Consider the following 19,280-nt stretch of genomic DNA (forward strand, 5'->3'; position numbering starts at 1 on the left):
TATGCCTACTGTGACCCAAGCTTCATGACAGCCCATTTTAGAAGACTTTTGCAGAGCAAATTAACTGTGCAGTGAGAAATTGGAGAAAGTGTTTTTCCTCTACAGTACCTGCCAGCTCTATCCTAAGCAGCCAGGGCCCAGACAAGCCCCAGCAGCAAAAAGGGATGCAGGACACTCCCTCCTTCCGAGCCCACTAAATGGCCGAGGGAGGAATGTGAGACATGGTGCCCAGCTGGCAAATGCCTTCTACCCAGTCCAGCCACTCCATCCTGCTCTGCCCTCCAAAGCGTCGCCATTCCCTCCATCCACATCAGACACAAACCTTTCTGTCAGCTACTTAAAATCATTAAGTGAACTTAATTAGGTTTGTCAATCCCTAAGGCTGGCAGGGTGGCAAATAAGGCATTATATTTGCTGTCCATTAACAGTCTGTTGCCTGAATGAGATGGTACATTTTCTGAGTCGTATGTGAGCAGCATCGGCATTTCTCAGGCAGAGATCTGCCCGATGAGTCTCCGAGGCGCCCAATTCTGAAGCTGCCCTTCCAGACTTGGCCCACTGCCCAGATGGCCACCTCCCAGATCCCCGCTGAGTCTGTTTTCAAAAGGCGTCTCTGTAGAGCTGAATGAGAAGAGTCAGGGCGAATGCATTCTTTATGCAAAGCCAGCCTCCAACCAAGATCTCTAGCCAAGTCTGTTTTAATAACAAGTTCCAAACTCCACCGGCTGGAAAAAAGAAAAGAAAAAGCAACAACAACCCATGCAATCAAAAGTGTCCTCTTTGAAGAAACAGAAAGAGCTGAGCAGGTACAAACTATGAAGGGTCAGGAGCAAAATCTCTGCTGCTAAGCACTGGGAAAGAGAGGAGACTCCCCTGCCACGTTCTTAGGCAACACAGATTGGTGAGAGAGTGGAAGGAACCCCAAACGGCTAACGCTTCCCTTCTCCTTGACCAGGCTGCCCACAGAGAGGAAGGGGAAGGCTCTTCTATCCTGGGGAACCTAGCCTCCTTTCCCCATCCAGAGCTGAGGTTTCAAAGTGGGGCAGAGGAGTAACTGTATGTTCACTAGGACGGCCTGTCCCTCGCAGTCTTGGCAGTGATGTGTCAGGGTCCTTGCTTTCTTTCAGCCAAACCCAGGGTGGCTCACCTGGTACATGTCAGAATCTTCCCTCAGTCCCAGAGTGGTCTACATGCCAGAACTTTCCTTCAATCCCAGAATGGACCACCTGGTACATACTAGAACTTTTCCTCAGTCCCACAGTGGTCTACCTGGTACATGCCAGAACTTTCCTTCAATCCCAGAATGGATCACCTGGTACATACCAGAACCTTCCCTCAGTCCCAGAGTGGTATACCTGGCATATACCATAACCTCCCTTCAGTCCTAGAGTGGTCTACTTGGTAAACACTAGAATTTTCTCCCTCAGTCCCAGAGGGTCCACCTGATACATGCCAGAACTTTCCCTCAATCCCAGAATGGACCACCTGGTACATACTAGAACTTTCCCTTTGTCCCAGAGTGGGCCACCTGGTACATTCTAGAACTTTCCCACAGTCCCAGAGTGGTCCACCTGGTACATACTAGAACTTTCCCTGAATCCCAGAGTGGTCCATCTGTATATACCACAACCTCCCCTCAGTCCCACAGTGGTCTACCTGGTACATACTAGAACTTTCCGTCAGTCCCAGAATGGACCACCTGGTACATACTAGAACTAACCCCCGGTCCCAGAGTGGTCCACCGGGTACATTCTAGAACTTTCCTCCCATCCCAGAGTGGTCCACCTGGTACATACCAGAACCTTCCCTCAGTCCCAGAGTGGTACACCTGGCATATACCATAACCTCCCCTCAGTCCCAGAGTGGTCTACATGGTACATACTAAAACTTTCACTCAATCCCAGAATGGACTACCTGGTAGATACTAGAATGTTCCCTCAGTCCCAGAGTAGTCCATCTGTATATACCATAAACTCCCCTCAGTCCCAGAGTGGTCTACATGGTACATACTAGAACTTTCCTTCAGTCCCAGAGTGGGCCACCTCATACATGATAGAACTTTCCCACAGCCCCACAGCGGTCCACCCGGTACATGCCAGGACTCTTGCTCAGTCCCAGAGTGTGTCAGGTCCCAACTAAGTGTCAGGTCTACCTGGTATATAACAGAATTTTCTTCAGTCCCTTGGTAGTCTACCTCGTACATACCAGAACTTTCCCTTAGTCCCAGAGTGGTCTACCTGATACATACCAGAACTTTCCCTCAGTCCCATGGTGGTCCACCTGGTACGTGCCAGAACTTTCCCTCAATCCCAAAGTGGCCCAGCTAGTAAGTGGTAGAACTCCAGACCTGAGGCCATAGCTGACTCTGGAGAGTGACATGGTAGCTGTACTTCTGGGGGACTCACGGAAAGGAGTGGGTAGAACCAGGAGACTGCGAGAGCCTTGAGGAAGCCTTTCCCATCTCCAGCAAGGAGATGGTGAGCGGTGCCAGAAGCAACCTCTTCTTCACCTATCAGGTAAAGACACACAACCAGGCACCTTCGAAAGTAGGGAAACCTGAATCTGGGTGGTCCTGATGCCCACTCTGTCTCTGGGCCAGCACATCCACAGAAAAGAGCCTCCTAGATTGGTGCTGCTCTACCTGCTGACTGCCCATCACCTACCACCCACAGACCCACAGACCCCATTCCTAGACGGCCTCTGCTCCTGCCCCACCCTCCACCCATCCTTCAGCAGCTCACCTTTGTCCCACCTTTGTCCCACTGTCCCTTCCCTGCAGCCTCTGGGGGCTGGAGCCATGGGGGAGGGTTGGCCCATGGATGGACAGAGGCACCCATGTGTGGGTGGCCCCGGGTGGACAGAGGCAGCACTGCCTGGTTCCATATTGCCATCCGATTGAATCTTCCTGATGGTTGTGCGTGTTCCTGACTCAAAATATGTGCAATTCCCAGTGTCAATCAAACTCTTTTAAGCAGCAGCTGCCACTGCTGTCGCCGCACAGAGCACTTTAGAAACTCTTCTATTTAGAAACCATTCCAGCCTCAGCCGGCATCATCCCATCCATGCTAAGAGGCCCAGTGGCTGTGAGAGACTTCACAGATCTAATCTCTTAGTAATAAGGAAGGAAGGCAGAGAGAGGGGCGGGGAGACATGCAGCTTCCCAGGGACCACCCATTTAGAGGATAGCCGCGATTCTGTCCCCCCTCCCCAGGCACACACATGTCATTTACTCGCTCAAGCCCCTCTGGCCTCCTGGAAGGTACACCCCTCATATAGCTCAGCATTGAAATCAGGGCCTGGCTTGGCCCCTGGTCCTGTGAATGACAGATTAGGAGATGATGACCTGGTGGAGAAATGTGCCCTGTGGGGGCACTCACCCCCTGATGTGCAGGCGAGCCAGGCAGCTGTGCCTTCCTGATGCTCCCACAGGGAACCTGAGTCCTTCTATTTACCCTCTCTGTCACTCTAAGTGCCTGTTTTCTTGCTACCTGGAAGCAGCATTTTCCTAAGTGTTGCACCGGCTTTAACGAGACAGCAGTATTAGGGCCCTGGTTTTCCAGTTGAGATCCCAGGCCTGGGCTTTGTCCAGGGTTACAGAGGCTCAAGCCAGAAACTCATCTATGGACTGTTTCCCATGGGGAGACCCCACGGAAATCGTGGCTATAACCTTGCCAGGATTCGTAGAGAAACCTGAGGAAGGCGTGTGAGATGTGTGCAGAAATGCCTCTCATGCTGTCTCCCCTGCCTCTGCCTCCTCTCCTGGTCCCCATCCTGCTTACTAATCCCATCACAATTATCCTCTAAGAGGTCTTTGATCTTGCCCTGTCCTGTTAGAAACCTCCAGTGGCTCTCCATTTTCCCTCAAATAATGGCAGAACCTCCTTGCCTGATCTCTGTCCAGAGGTCCACACCATCTTTACCTCCTTCCTCACTCCTTGCTCCCCAGCAGGACAGGTCCTATCCCTGCCCACATGGCCCTCACACCAGTTCCTCTGCTCCAGACATCTACTCCCTGCACTGCACTCCCACACCCACATCCTCAAGCCCTTCCCTGCATTCAAAACCAACTTAAATACTGCCTTCTCTGTGAAGCCCTCCTGATCTCCCCACCCTGGTGTAATTCCCCCTTCCTCTGAGCTCGCACACTGCTGTATCTGCACCTTTATGAAGCATTGACCTCCTTCTACTTTATTCCACACCAAGGTACACACACTTCATCTTCACACTGGACAATAAGTAACTTGAATGCAGCGTTCATGTCGATTTCTCTTAGAATGCCCCATAGACCTATATGTAACAGCTTTACAGGAAACAAAAATAGGTGTGTATCAAGGTTGGAATGAGAGATGCCTCTCAGAGGCATACATCCCAGTGCCGGGGTGGCAGGGGCTGAGGGTCCTTGTGCTGTCCATCCCCTCTTGCACACTCATCTGGCATGCCCAAGCTGCCCAGAACAGGATTTGAAGGTTCTCCATCAGGCACTTCTCCTTCCACACCCAACCACCAGCACACACTATCCTGACTGAGGGTAGCATGGAGACTTCTTCATGGGGAATATGGCCTGAAGGGCCAACCCCAGTGATGCTGGCCACGGCTACAACAGATTTGGGCATTTCTTCTTTAGAATCAAACCAGATTTGGGTCCTGTAATTGTGACTTTCAGACAGAAAGGATTGTTTCTGAATGACCAGATCTCACAAGATGGTTGAAAGCACAGACAAATGTATGGAGTAGTTCAGTTAAGCATAATCGATCACAGTTATTCAGATAAAAGTTTTGGGATTCAAGGCTTTGCTCCATGGAAACAGTAATTGTTCTCTGGCCAGGAATAACCAAGCCAGCATCTAACAAGCCAGCATCTTCTACATGTTGATCAGAGATCATCTGCACACAGGCGCAACGGGAGCTTCCAACCCCTGCTGTAGTTTACCCACTGGCTAAAGCTTTGCTGCCTCACTGCAAATCCATATGAGCAAATGCCCTTTCTCTCCATATCTCTTCCTCTGCATCTTTCCTCCCACTGTTGACATCCCATTTCTTGTCCTTGTTGTACCCTGCAGGCCCTGTTCTCTCCATGTTGCCAGTGCCACCCTGCTCTGGTTTTCTGCTCTTGACACCCTATGTGGCCAATGCCCTGTGGCCTGGGTTCCCTCTCTCTTCCTCCTCTCCTTTTTTTCTAACAGCTTTATCAAACTGTAATTTATATATCATAAAATGCACCCACTTTAAGTGTACAAGTCAGTGACTTCCAACAGATTTATAGAGCTGTGGAGAGAGCACCACAATCCCATTTCTGAGCATTTTCATCACCCCAAAAAAAGCCTAGGTGCTAGTCTGTGGTCAATCCTGTGCCCACTCCCAGCCCCAGACAACCACTAATCTGCTTTCTGGCCCCATAGATTTACCTTTTCTAGACATTTTCTATCAATGGAATCATTCAATAGGCGGTCTTTCACCTACTGTCTGGCTTCTTTAACTTAGCATCACGTCTTTGAGGTCCATCCATTTTATAGCATGTCTCTGGGTCCGTTCTTGACCATCGACTGGCGTCCCATCATATGGCTGTACCATATGGAGTTTGCCCAGTCACCAGTGGATGGGTATGGCTTCCTTCTCTTGGTGTTTTCATTCCCATGCCAGAGACCACGCCCTGTTCTGCACGTCATTCTGGATTGACGTTCTGGAGGGTAGGAAAGGATTTTAAGGTTCTCAGGAAACCTTCACTTAGAGCAGGAAAGGGCCAGCTGACTCTGCTAGCCTTCCAGGGGATTATTTCCCAGGAAACAAACAAACCAAAGGTACTTTCCTGTTTATGTCACTGTAAGGCCTTCCCTGGCCACAGTCTGAGAACCTGGCCCTCCAAGGATGTGAAAGGGTGGGGGAAAGAAACAATATCTTAATGGGTTTGTTGTTAACACTTTTATGACCCCTGTGTTGGTTACAAACACTTCCAGGGGTGATAGTCAAGTCGCTTAATATTTAACCACCAGGCAGTCAACCTCCAGTGATGCTGGATGAAACCCAGGATGCTTGAGACCCCTGCTGGGCTAACCAATGGATAAACCCTATGGGTGCTGGTTAATTGGGAAATTGAGGGGGCAGGGCACCAGGGAAGGAGCCAGTTGCCTGAAGCAACAAGCAAGGGGCACTTGTGGAACTGTGGTTCTTTATTGGCTGGTACAGAAGCATTTTAATATTTTAATAATGACTTCAGCCCCACTGGCTGAATGTCAGACCTACCCATTTCTCCTGTTCAGTTCACCCAAACAGGAGACCCAAGCTGGTATTTTTTTCCCCAACTCAGTGCCTTGAAATCACTCCCCATTTACTGAACGAAGCAGTTACTGTCAGATTTCTCCCCATTTCCAAGCATCCTGCACACCCAGAAAGCAAAAGATTTCTCCTCAGATTATCAGTGAGTCCTGGTCCCAGGCCCCAAACTCCAGGCTGGATTTAAGGACCAGTGTGTCAGCCATTAACAGTATGGAGCGATAGTTCGGAAGGGGAAGTGCTCTGCATTGCAGAAGTAGGGCGAGCTGACTGCTCTCCTCTTGCCACTGCTCTGGGATTAGCGAGCCTTTTTCAAACTCACATTCTGAGCCAGGTGATCAGCACACACCTGCTGGATGCTGAATCCTAAGACAAGACCCCCCAGTTTGCTCCTCACACACATTCCTCTTGATGTGTACAGGTTCTGGCTGCGGATGGTCGCATGGTGGGGACAAGGATCCAGAGCCATCGTGGCTTTTGACAATATCTCCATCAGCCTGGACTGCTACCTCACCAGTGAGTTCACTCTGACCCCAGCACTCTGTCCCCCAACCCCCATGGCCCATGGCCTCACTGTCCCCTCCTCAGCCTAAGCCTGACTGTCTCTCCCACCTCCCTCAGTGTGAAATCATCTCTCACCCTGAAATCAACCCTTACCTAACTCAGCCCGTGGGGTCTTCTCTATTGCAGTTAGTGGAGAGGACAAGATCCCGCAGAATACAGCACCCAAATCAAGAAACCTGTTTGAGAGAAACCCAAACAAGGAGCTGAAACCCGGGGAAAATTCACCAAGACAGACCCCCATCTTTGACCCTACAGGTAAGGGTTCAGCTCACAAATGTGAGCACAGTAACTTCTTGTTGCAAAAGGCAGAAGAAAGATTGGTGCTGTCTTTAGGGTGGGGAGCTGTGCTGAAAGAATGAAACAGTCTTTAGAAGGAGTATCACCTACACTCTGACTATGGGGTCCAAGAGGAAGCTGTCTGGTTCTCATATTGCCTGAGCAAAGGAAGCCTGTGGAGGTTGTACAAAGGAGCAGCTTCCTCTATGCCTGGGGAATACCTAGGCCCCACCCAAAGGAGAGAACCAAGCTGGCATTTTTTTCCCCAACTCTGCTTTGAATTCACTGCCGCCTTACTGAACAAAGCAAACCTTACTGTCAGATTTCTCCTCCTTATAAAGAGGGCTGGGCCTGGCCAAGGTTATCTGTTGCACAAAGGTGGGCTACCCCATCATGGGTAAAGCCCCCAAAGCTTCCTTTCAACACAGTTCCCCCAGAGCTCAGATCCCTCCAAAGCTGTTCTATTCAGCATACCCCAAGCCAAGACTTCTCATGGCCCCTTGCCACTTCAGCAGAACTCTTCAGCCTCTGGTTATAAACCACAGGTGTGACTTCTCCGCCACTCTTCTATTAGACCAGCGGCTGTGAGCCTAGCCCCGCAGAAGCTGACTAAGGCTGCCCCAGCCCCATGCCAGCCAGCCAAGGGATTTTCCCAGGCAGGCACTGGTGCCTGGGCCTGTGAGGTGTCTTCTGCTATGTATAGCCTGCAGAAACAAGTGTACAACACACAGTCTACCCACACTCTTTTTCCTATAAAAGATAAGTCTTTATCAAAATAATAACAGATCAATGATAAATCTCTAATTTCAACTTATAATGTGAAATCCTTTTTTGGCACAAAGTGCAAAAAATGAGGTTCATACCTTTGCCACATCTGCTCTCAACATGTGAACTAGACATGAGCATGGCTTTGTCTTTGAAGGAGTCCTTTCCTTTCTGTCCCATGAAAAGCTGCCCCAGGGCTAACCATCACCCCTTCCTGATTCCTGCCTGATCTAATCTAGCTGCCAGACCCAGGAGAAAGAGTTAGTTACTTTTCGCATCATCCCTCCCTTCCCCTTTAACTAGAACCACGAAAGACCTTTGTATATTCCTACACAGAGGGGAACCCGTCCTACAAAACTGCAGCTCTCTCTGCTTTCCCCCTCACCTCCCAGTTCATGCCAATGTCTCACCTGATACAGGCAGCCTTCTAACTTCTCCATTCAGTGCCCTACCCCCCAGCCCCAGTGATTCACCTCCACTCACTCCTTGGCTCTTGGTCAACTACCACCTCCCTGTTATAAATTCAGGAAATGTATAAATTTATAAATTGAGGGAAGAAGCCAGACTTCCCCTTTTAGTGTGCTAAGTAAACATAGCCATAGCCCCCTGCCCAGCCTAATCAACAGCACCGATTACACAGCAGAGACTCCAGAAACATCTATTGACTAGTGGGTGGCTGGATGCTTGAGCTTGGATCTCAGGTGTCAGCAGCCAGCCCCCTGCAGCCAGCATTTAGGAAACAGCCATCCACCCTGCTCAACTCCTGAGTTTATTGCCACATAACTCCCACTGTCCCTAAAAGGTTACTCAATAAGGGCCTGACCAATGGCCACTCAGACTAATGAAATCACCAGTGGCTCACACGTGGCGATGACTCCCCCACCACCTCTAAATAAAATTACAGGCTGGAGGAGACAGCAGCTGGAACACAAGTCTCCCCACTGAGAAACTTGACCCCTCATTCTCAACCCCAGTCTCAGAGCAATACTGAGGTAGTGCCTATGGGTCCAGGCAGACTCATGGAGGCAGAGGCCAAGGCCACACCCAGTCAGTAATAATCACCCAGCAGACACGTGCCCAGCACGGTGCATGGTTACAACAGGGACAGGGCTGAGCCAATTCTCGCCGTTCTGGAGCTTCTGGGCCATGGGAGGAGAGTGGCCTATGAGGCAGCAGGGCATGTTTGCAAAGCCCAAGCTCAGAGCTTCTACCTGGGAGGCCCCCTGAAGAAGGACAGAGGGATAGGCCAGAAGGGGAAGGAAAGGAAAGGAAAGATCATTGAGCATGGTCCCATAGCCTAGGTTATTTCACACAACAGCTTGTCCTCACACAGGCCCAGGGACAGTTGCTGTTTTTACCATTGTAGGGATGAGGAAAATGGTATGGAAGAATTTAAGGGCCCCAAGGCTGGAAGGCAGTAGGGCCAGGAAGTCAACCTGGAGTCCACATTCTTTCACCCAACTAAGCTACTTCTAGGTATCAAAGTCTCCAATCGGAGATAAACACTAAAAATGGAAAAGAGCAGGGAAGAGTTCCAGCCAAGAGGCCCTGAACGAACAGTAAACAAATCAGCTCCCAACCTTCTGACAAACAATCGAGGAGACAGGATAATAAGATTTTTCTTTCCAAAGTTCAGAGCTGTCAGTTTCTGCTGGGCTGGAACAAGGTGGTTGGTGGCATTTCAACTCTCCTCCGGGCAGGCTTTAGAGAACTAGAAACGCAAAGGCCCTTTGGGGTCTTTTGAGAACAGTTACTGACACTTCTAAGCTTCCCTGAACATTCCTCACTCCCCACAGCAGCCCTCCCTTCTGATGAGGGACTCAGCCTGACTCCTTGGATCTGGGAGGTTCTTCACCTCCAGGCCCATGGAGCAGAGCTGAGCCACTCAAGTTTCCAGGCTGGGAAAATCCTGTCCAGGTGCTTCATGCAGCATTCTCGGAAGACTCTGAGTCACTTTAGCTAATCAGATGAAGATGCTGAAAGAGAAAATGGGGCAAGTATTAAGTCCAGGGAAATTACATTTGTCAGCTTTGCACATACAATTACACTAACCAAATGATTGGGGTAATGTGATCACGGGGCTGCAGAGCCAGGTTCTTCTCTCTCTCTCTCTCTCTCTCTCTCTCTCTGTCTCCCTCACCCCACTCCCTCCTTCTCTCTCTCTCTCTCTCTCTTGCTATCTCTTTCCCCTCCCTGTGACTGTCTCTCTCTGGCAGTAATGAATGTTAGCAGTGAGGAGGAACAGTCAGGCTCTGCCACACTCTTTCCCTAAAAAGCCCAGATTGGGACAAGCAGGCCCCCCAGGGCCCAAGGACCCTTCCTCCACCTCCCTACCCCTCTATCCTTCTCCTTGGAGCTCAGAGGCTGTCTGTGTAGGGCGAGTCTAAGGGAATCAGCTCAGCTAATGGGAGAACCCGCCCAAACTTTGGGCCCAACTCCACAACCCTAACTGTGGAGCCTTGGCATCAAAACCACAGCCTTGCCTCTAGCTATTTGGTGACAGGTGGGTCTGCCATTTTCTGTGTACACATCTCTCGCCAAAGGGGGGATAAAAGCAATTAAAACTCTATAGAGTCAGGGGAAAAGCACTGGACTAAAAGAGAGAACACCCTCACTGGGCCCTGGCTGGTTGCACTAGCAAGCCATGGGCCTGGGGCCATTCTGCCTCTGCAGGTCCTCCCGTCGGGGCAAGTCAGCAGATGAGGGGGGTTAATGTGAACACAGACAAGGGCAGAGAGACTGCAATTTTTTAAAAAATCAGGGTTAGAAGTAGACAGTGTCCAAGTCCCTTCCCGTTTCCAGCTCCAAGATTCCAAGGGTTGAAGGGCGATACCATCAGGGAGCCATGGCTTTATTTGGTCCATATCTCCAATTAACCCATGGCACTGCTAATGTGCCCAGAAGTGAGAGTGACAGGCTGTCCACTTCCACACACGCTCCTGATTCAAGAACAGATGCCAATTCCAATGAGAAAGTTTTATATGTTTCATATAAATTGATTGGGCCTATTTCTGCTAAATGCATTATCCATTCACCACAGAACAACTATTAGAGTTAATAGAATTTGTAGCTAGAGCCATTACGTTCCAAGTACGCCCTTCTGGGGATGACGGCATCCTTGGAAGGCAGGCTCCGCAGGCCTGCATCCTCCCTCAGACCCTGTCTTTCCACTCGATGGGGGTCTTTGTTCCCCTCAGAGCCTGCTGCACTCAGGCCCGGCAGGTCCGGCCAAGCCTACTTTAGTAGCACACCCCAATAGAGGAGGCCTCTTCCCTTCAGAGTCACTCCGTTCCTGAATCAATAATGTATTCTAATCCAGTTCCGAAAAATCCTGGCCTCTTCCTTGCTAGCCTTGCAGATAATCCCATGCTGGGGACAGGGAGGAAGCCAAGTCCCTCTCTTTAGCCACAGCTCATCATTGCATCCCAGCCTTGAAGGTGGGAGGTCCAAGATGTGAGAAGTCCAGAGACAAGTCAGAGCGGGAAGCAGGAAGTTCCCTCTGGAGGGAACTCAGATAGACTCTTGCGTTAATGGCATCATTAACAGCTTTCCCCAGAAATCCCCAGTTACAGACACAATCCAGGACTCACAAGTGCAGCAGTGAGCTGGCCAGCCAAGGAACTAGATTCAGCCCCAGGTTTCTCCAAGTGTGTCCTCAAATCATCAGCATCTGGGTCCCCTGGTGTCTGCAAGTGCTGCTTGTTAAAAATGCAGATTCTTGGACCCCTGTCAACCTATGGAATCCGAATGTCTGGGAGCAGGAAGTCAAAATCCACATTTTTAACCATCCCTCAAGGAAAGTTTGATTAGCAAAAAAGTTTAGGAACCCGGGACTGCATCCTGACCTACAGACAAGGAGCCTGGCCCAAAGCAAAGGCTTTGCATCACATTCCCTCTTCACACAGCAATCATAACTGCGATTCACCAAGCACTGCTGTGTGCCAGGACTGTGCTGAGCTCTTGGTGCTATCATAGTATCCCCCTTTAACAGATGAGGTCCAGAGAGGTGAACTAACTTGCACTAAGTTAGACAACTTGTGTAAAAGGCAAATGATCATGTTTCTTAAAAATCATGCAGAAAGTGAAAATTTCTAAGCCAGAGAACATTTAGAAGGTCAAAGTTGTGATAAAGAAATCTTTTAGGAATCCCATTATTGAATAGGTCTTCGAGAGGGATCTCTCTTTCATTACTGAATAGGTCTTCCAGAGGGATCTGGCTTCTCATGTTAGTTTTCGTTTCAACAGAGCACATCTGCATCTTCACTAACATTCAAGACGGTGCCCCAGGCAGGCAGTGTTCCCACGCACATGTAAGAAAGCTGATAATTGCAGCTAATTGGCATTCCTCCATGCACCCCAGCCTTCACTGGTGCACTTGGAAGGCACTTCTGTTAGCACCCATTCAGCTAGGTGGGGGACTGTTCATTAAGGGGTGGCAGGCATGGGACCGTAGTTAGAACCCTTGGAGCCCCTTGAGACACTGGTCATTTCCCTGCTCAGCGGCCCTGCTGATTAACCTCATGCTCTGTGTTCTCGCTTATTTTAGATTATCTTGCTAATTTTAGATTATCACCTATTTATAGCAAGCACACTAGTGATGACGCAGGAAGTACCAGCCTTAACAAGGCTCTTGGGACCCCAGTCATCGCAGCATGTTCGGCGCCCTCCCAATTAGAATGTCACTATTCATTTGGGTGTGTCTCCCTTCCCTGGAGCAAGCACGGCTGTGCTCCAGGAAGAGAGGTGGCAAAGAACTAATTTGTGATTCATGATCCCATTACCAACGCTAATGAGTCTCTTCCAGTGGAAGAGGCTTTCACGCTGGAGAGCCAGTCAGCATCCCCAAGAGATGGACATCAGTGAACACCAGGGTTGGCTTGATGGTGAGAAAGCACTTCTCCAGGGACCTGGTGACGGTGACAGGGTGGAACTGGAGGCTGGGCTGAAGGCCAAGCACCCATCAGCAATAGAGCTTCCCAGAGTGTGTTCCGCCATTTGTCAGCCACCTCCTTCCATCTGAACACGGGGTGACAGTCACTAAGCTCATTCAGTGTCTCTTTCATTTGATTCTCACAGACTCCCTGAGGGAGATGTCACTATGAGGAAGCAATATAGCATCTTTTTTAAGAGCACAGACTACCTGTGTCCAAACCCCAGCTATGCCACTCACTCTAAGCACCTCCCTTCTGCTGTCTGTGCCTTTGTTTCCTTGCATCAAAAAATGGTGCTTAGATTATCAATGCTTACATCGCTTAGGTTCGATGCAAGAATCACATACGTTTATATGTATCCAGGGCTTAGAGAGGTGCCTGACACATAAGGAGCTACCTGAGCCATCATTTTCTTCCCATTTTACAATTGAGGAAACAGAGGATCAGAAAGATTATGTGACTTGACCCACTAATCAAATGCAGAGCCAGGGTTCAAAGTCAAGCCAGCTCACTCCAAAGTCTTTCCAACTCTAAGCCCATGCCTGTTAGGAACAATACTAAATACTGCCCAATTGCTGACCAGCATAAGGGAGAAGCTCTTGCTGCATCCAAATCAGCTGTTTTCTTTCCACTCGGGAGATTCAACTCAGCGCCCAATGCAGACAACATCATTGCTTTCCCTGAATCCCAAGCCTAGGGACTAACAACTCATATAGTTCAATTTAACAAGCATGTACTGGGTGCCTGCTCTGTGCCAAACCCTATGCAGGGGCCTGGGGCTCTGAAGCTGTGAACGAGCCAAAGTGTTCTCTTGAAAAATGATCACCCAAAGCTTCGTCTGCATAAGCCCAGTATGAAGCCACTACTGTCCCAGCACAAGAGAGACTTCTGATTCTGATCACCTCTAGAACCAGGACAGGTGCCCTCACTTGACCTTGCCCTAGATGGTGCATTACAAATTATTCTGAACTAATCATCATTTTCAAAATGTGTCCTGTGAGATAGAAAGGCATCAACACTATTATTTCAGAACTTCCCAAACTCGGGCCCTCCTTAAGAAATAGCACAGACTCACCCAGCTCTGACAGACTCGAAGATGCCTCATGAACCTCCAGTCTAATGCTAGATGGGGGGTTGGAATTATGGCAAAGCTGCTGACAAAATGCTTCCACATAAAGTCGATACTGTTGCCCTTCTAAGCAGCAGACAGGAACCATTGCCTTTCTCTCTCCTGGCTGGCCTGAGAAAACATGTTGTTTTTTCACATTTGTTTCAGTGAAAGGTTGCATAAGTGAGAGACAATAAATGATCCAGGAACTCTGGGCTCAGTATGCCTTGATTAAGATCATTTAGCTTGAAGACTAACAGAACATAAAGGCCCCTCCATCAGGGCAAGTGCATTAAGTACTTGTTTGGGAAGACTGCTTTTTTATCATTCTTCTTTCAGACTTGCTGCTTCTGCCTGTAAAACAGCTCTGCATCTTCTCAGAGCCTATTTAGCTCTCTGCTTGTTGCAGCAAAGCTTCAGTGGTTTTGGACAAAGAAAAACTTTTTTTTTAATTCATCCGGGCCTGGAGGTGGACAGTGAATCTAGGAGTAAAAAGGTTAAAATGCTAACTCTTGATCACAAAAGGTGGTCTTCCCAGCTTGCCCCTCTCCTATTGAGAGGAAAAGAAACAAGAGGTGTAATTGCCTTAGCTATCATGGAGTCAGGGAGGAGAGAGAGGGCACAGGGCAGAACTCAGCCCAGCCAGTGCCCTCCCTGCTGGGTGCTTACACAAAAGATGAGGAGGCCAAAGCGTGTACCAGCTGTGCAGCAGGGGCTTTGGGGTGCCTGGATAGTTATCTATTGTGTTGTAACAAATGACCATAAACACAGTGGCTATAACAACACACATTTATTATACCAGTTTCTGCAGGTCAGGAAATCAGACACAGCTCAACTGGGTCCTCCACTTCATAGTCTCTCATAAGGTTGCAGTTAGGGTGTCAGCCAGGGCTGGGGTCTCATCTGAAAGCTCTACTGGGGAAGGGTTCACTGCCAAACTCATATGGTGGTTGGCAGTTCTTGGAGGGTTACTGGACTGAGGGCCTCACTTCCTAACTGGCTGGAGGCCAACCTTGGTTTCTCCCCAGTATGGCAGCTTACTTTTTTAAAGCTAGTGTGGAGACGAGGGGGTGGGGTGGGGAGAGAGAGAAAGAGAGAGAGAGTCTTCTAGTAATACAGAAATTATAATTTTATAAGCAAGAAAACGACATCTCACCATCTGTGCCATATTCTGTTGGTTAGAAGCAATTCACAGATCTCACCTATACTCAAAGGGAGGAGGTTACACAAGGGTGTGATTATCAGAAGCTGGAGACCACTGAGGCCATCTTAGAGCCTGCCTGTAGTGGCTTCTCCGTGCTGGAGACGAACATTCACCAGGAAGCTCTGGGAGCCCAGTGGGGATTCTGATGGGCAGAATTCCTAGGATCAATCTCAAGACTATGTATTCAATATTCTGCAGATGCTTAAATAGTCACGAAGCACCTACTGAGTGCCAGGCAATAGCAAGACAGTAAGTGAATTGGCATAGAATCCCAGAGACCAAGGTTTTGGCCATGCAACTTCAGGAGAGTCAAAGATTCTGGGCCCCGTTTCCTCATCCATCAAGTAGGGATATTAATTACCTGCCACAGTTCTTTCTCAGAGCTGGCTATTGTACTGAGCAAATGAGATCATTTCTATCAGGCTTTCAAAGGTACAAAACAATATGCTGATATAAAATGCTGTTGTGACATTGTAATTAACATTATTATTAAATATATATGTAAGCAAAAAGATTGGGCCAATTCACTCACCCCTCATGTGTTGTCTTCTATAAATAATCAGTGCATTTACAATCCACCTCCTTCTATGAGTTGTACACACTTTTGTGTATACACGAAATTCTATGAGCTGCACACTCTTATGTATACACATAAATATGTATCTGGAGGGGAGGTTAATATTTTGAATTTTGTGTCCTCTCATTCAGTAAATTCCCCCAACCTAATTGCTCATCAGTTTTCAGGTAAAGCCCTCAAACTCCCCTTGGGGGAAATAAATGATTTGTGTGGGGTATAGAGGATTGCCCCAAAAATCCTCTCATCCGTATAATTTAAAAGAGGATCTTTAGTCTTCTAAAGCTTATCAACATCTTGAAAATAATGGATGCGTCAAAACCTTGTTCACGAAAATTCTTTTAAACAAATTTGAAGTGATTAAATTGGAGATGCTTTGTTTGTTTGTTTTGGGGTTTTTGTTTTGTTTTGTTTTGTTTTTTGAGATGGAGTTTCGCTCTTGTCACCCAGGCTGGAGTGCAGTGCCGTGATCTTGGCTCACTGCAACCTCCACCTCCTGGGTTCAAGCAATTCTCCTGCCTCAGCCTCCCCAGTAGCTGGGATTACAGGCACCTGCCACCACACCCAGCTAATTTTTGCATTTTTAGTAGAGACGGGGTTTCACCATGTTGGCCAGGCTGGTCTTGAACTTCTGACCTCAGGTGATCCACTCGCCTAGGCCTCCCAAAGTGCTGAGATTACAGGCATGAGCCACCACGCCCAGCTCTGATTTGTTTTTATGGTGAATATTAACAGTGTCTTCATAATAAGATAAGAGCAAATTGTAGTCATCTAATTTTTATTATTTTTCAGTAAGTGATTGGCAGATCTAACAATGATCATATTCTAGGAAAAATGTTAAAAAGTAAGAAAACAAGGCTTAGTGTGTTGTTGTCCAGCAACCTAACTGAGAATCAGAAAAACTCCCTGGGCGTCAAAATAGTTTCCTGGAAAAGAGGACTATTTCTTTCCCCTCAACTGGCTTTATGATTGTGATCCTACTAACTAGACCATTCAGTCTACCAGCCAATCCATTTCGTCAGACATGGGATTAGGGGAGTGGCCACGCTGCTAAGGAGTAGGACTCACGTGTTTTCTTAAAAACACAGGGCTCGGCCAGGCACAGTGGCTCATGCCTGTAATCCCAGCACTTTGGGAAGCCAAGGTGGGCAGATCACTTGAGGTCCGGAGTTCAGGACCAGCCTGGCCAACATGGTGAAACCCTGTCTCTACAGAAAATACAAAAATTAGCCGGTGTGGTGGTATGTGCCTGTAATCTCAGCTACTTGAGAGGCCAAGGCATGAGAATCACTTGAACCCAGGAAGCAGAGGTTGCAGTGAGCTAAGATCTCACCACTGTACTCCAGCCTGGGTGACGGGCAAGACTCTGTCTCAAAAAAGAAACAACAACAACAAAAAAAAAAGAAAACAGGGCACCTTGCATTTTGGATATGTGTATGCGTGCATGTATGAGTGTGGGCTGGTGTGCGCAATTGTGTGTGTTCGAGTGAGTATGTGAGAGTGTGCGCCAGCTCCTCAGAAGCCCAACCCCTTCCAATCATGCGTAAGAGACAAAACAACAGGCCTTTCAGCAAACGTCCACTTACACTAACAAAACCACTCTGGTTTGTCCATCTTAAACATTCTAACACTAAAACAGGAGCCCCAAAGGGCCAAAAGTGTCCCAGCACCCACTCACTGTACCCCTGGCATGCATGACCACCTCCTTCTGACCACTCAGGTGGGTTTGGAGATGGCATTTGGGCTACTCTGTTCTTTCTATTTCATTTTGCTTTGTTTTTGTTTTTCATGTAACAAAGATTTATTAACCACCCTCTCTGTGACTAGCACTGTTTTAGGCCCTGGACACAAAGCAGTGAACAAAACAGACAAGCCCTACTCTTATGGCGTATACGTGCTAGTGCAGAAAGCAAACTAGCGTATAGACGGCATCATTTCAAAGTGATATGCCGTGAAAATAGTAAAGCAGGTCAAGGGGACAGGGGTGGCAGTGGCCCAGCACATGTGTGTGAATGTGGGCCCTAACAATGAAGTATCGAGGGAAAAAAACTTCAGGTTCCTTCAAGGACATGGGAGCAGAATCAGGAAAATGCTACTGGCTACTAATATTAAGATGCTACTTCTTACTCTAGGCTGGTGTGGCCTAGGGAAATCTTCAAGGCCTTCCACAACATCCGTGCAACACCCAAAGCTCTGAAGGCCTTGATGGTGAAGTGCACTGAGACACAGCAGAGGGTGGGTGGAGTAGGGAAGCATGCCTTGGTTGACCAGACTGGGCCGGGGGAGTGACCAGGGTGCCTGGCTCTTCATCAAAGAAGTCAGGCAGAAGGCCACGTGCAGTCAACTCTGAAGAAGCATGAAAAAGTTGGTTCCAATCCAGGCTGGCATTGCTGTTTGAGAGACAGCAGCAGGATTCTCTGGTCAGTGGTGTTTCACTGCAAGTAGCTGGGAGATCTTGATTCTAGGAGGCTCCATTGAGGTTGAAGTAGGATCCAGCCAATGGCTGGGAGCCCAAGGATTAGTCCAGTCCTACAACAAAAATTATTTTATAGATGACTGCTGGTGTTAATTCAGTGGCCCTAGAAGTGACTACTGTCATTATCCAGTGCCTGATAATGTCAAGACTCACATCTCTGAGATCCTCTTGGCCTTTTCTTCATGCTTGTTGCCTCATGGTTACAAAATGGCTGCTGCAACTCCAGCCACCATGACAGCATTACAGACAAAAATAGGAGGGGAAGCATCTCTTCCCTTCTTTTCTCTAGTCCTCTAGTCTTACACACTTTGCCTTCTCTTCTTGGTCTAGTATTTGGTCCTAATACTTCCCCACTGCTTTCTTTTCTGCCTTGAAATTTGGATCTCGTATCTTCTCATATGAGTCTCAGTCCTCCAATTTATTTTAGAGGATCTGGGACCTAGACCCAGAAGTCGGGACACCTTTCTAGCTCCAAATCCCCAAGCCAGTTAGGCTGCCTGCACCTCCGTCTGCTCATCTGTCAGAAGTGTTACAATTCCAAGGGCCTTGTAGAGATTTCAGTCATCATGAGTTAGAACCAAACAATGAGCAGGAATGACTTAGAATAGAGTGAGGGGCTGGGGCTTCCCACACGTTTGCCTCTCTCTTAGGTGCTAGTGAACCTTACAGCAGGAGGCCGCAAGTCCTAATCACATAACCCCTATGGTGATGCACTAGATTAAATCTCTCCTATCTGCAGACAAGAATGGACAAGGCAGAAGTCCATGACCCTTTGGGCTTGAGTGTGGCAGAGCTGGTATTTAAACCACCAACCACTTCCCACTTAAGCCTCAAAACCAAATCCATTACGCGTAACCTGCAGATGGCTGAGTCCACAGCACCCATGTGATATCAAACACTTTATTGGCCCCACTCTGGCCCGAAGCCAAGTTAGAAATAACCAAATTAGCCCTGAGGCCTCCCTTAACTTAATTTTTACAGCTCTGCTTTCAGGGTAGTGTTTTTCCTGTGACCTTTCTCTTCTCCCTTGTGTTCCTGACTTTCCCTTGGGGAGCAGGGGGTGGCTGCGAACACAATACAGCAGCCATCACAGGAGCCATTAAAATCTCCTG

General features: G+C 48.4%; 1 protein-coding gene across 1 annotated transcript in view; it reads left to right on the forward strand.

The window, feature by feature from the left end:
• The window catches only part of ALK (ALK receptor tyrosine kinase), a 738,088-nt gene that overhangs the window by 647,380 nt on the left and 71,428 nt on the right, over positions 1–19,280 (forward strand). Inside the window, exons 10-11 of the mRNA XM_019021235.4 lie at positions 6,692–6,786; positions 6,961–7,089. Of these exons, the coding sequence (XP_018876780.4) occupies positions 6,692–6,786; positions 6,961–7,089 (224 nt within the window). The remainder of the gene's footprint in view (positions 1–6,691; positions 6,787–6,960; positions 7,090–19,280) is intronic.

Source organism: Gorilla gorilla, chromosome 12 (genome assembly GCF_029281585.2).
Source record: "Gorilla gorilla gorilla isolate KB3781 chromosome 12, NHGRI_mGorGor1-v2.1_pri, whole genome shotgun sequence".
NCBI classification, from domain to species: Eukaryota; Metazoa; Chordata; class Mammalia; order Primates; family Hominidae; genus Gorilla; species Gorilla gorilla.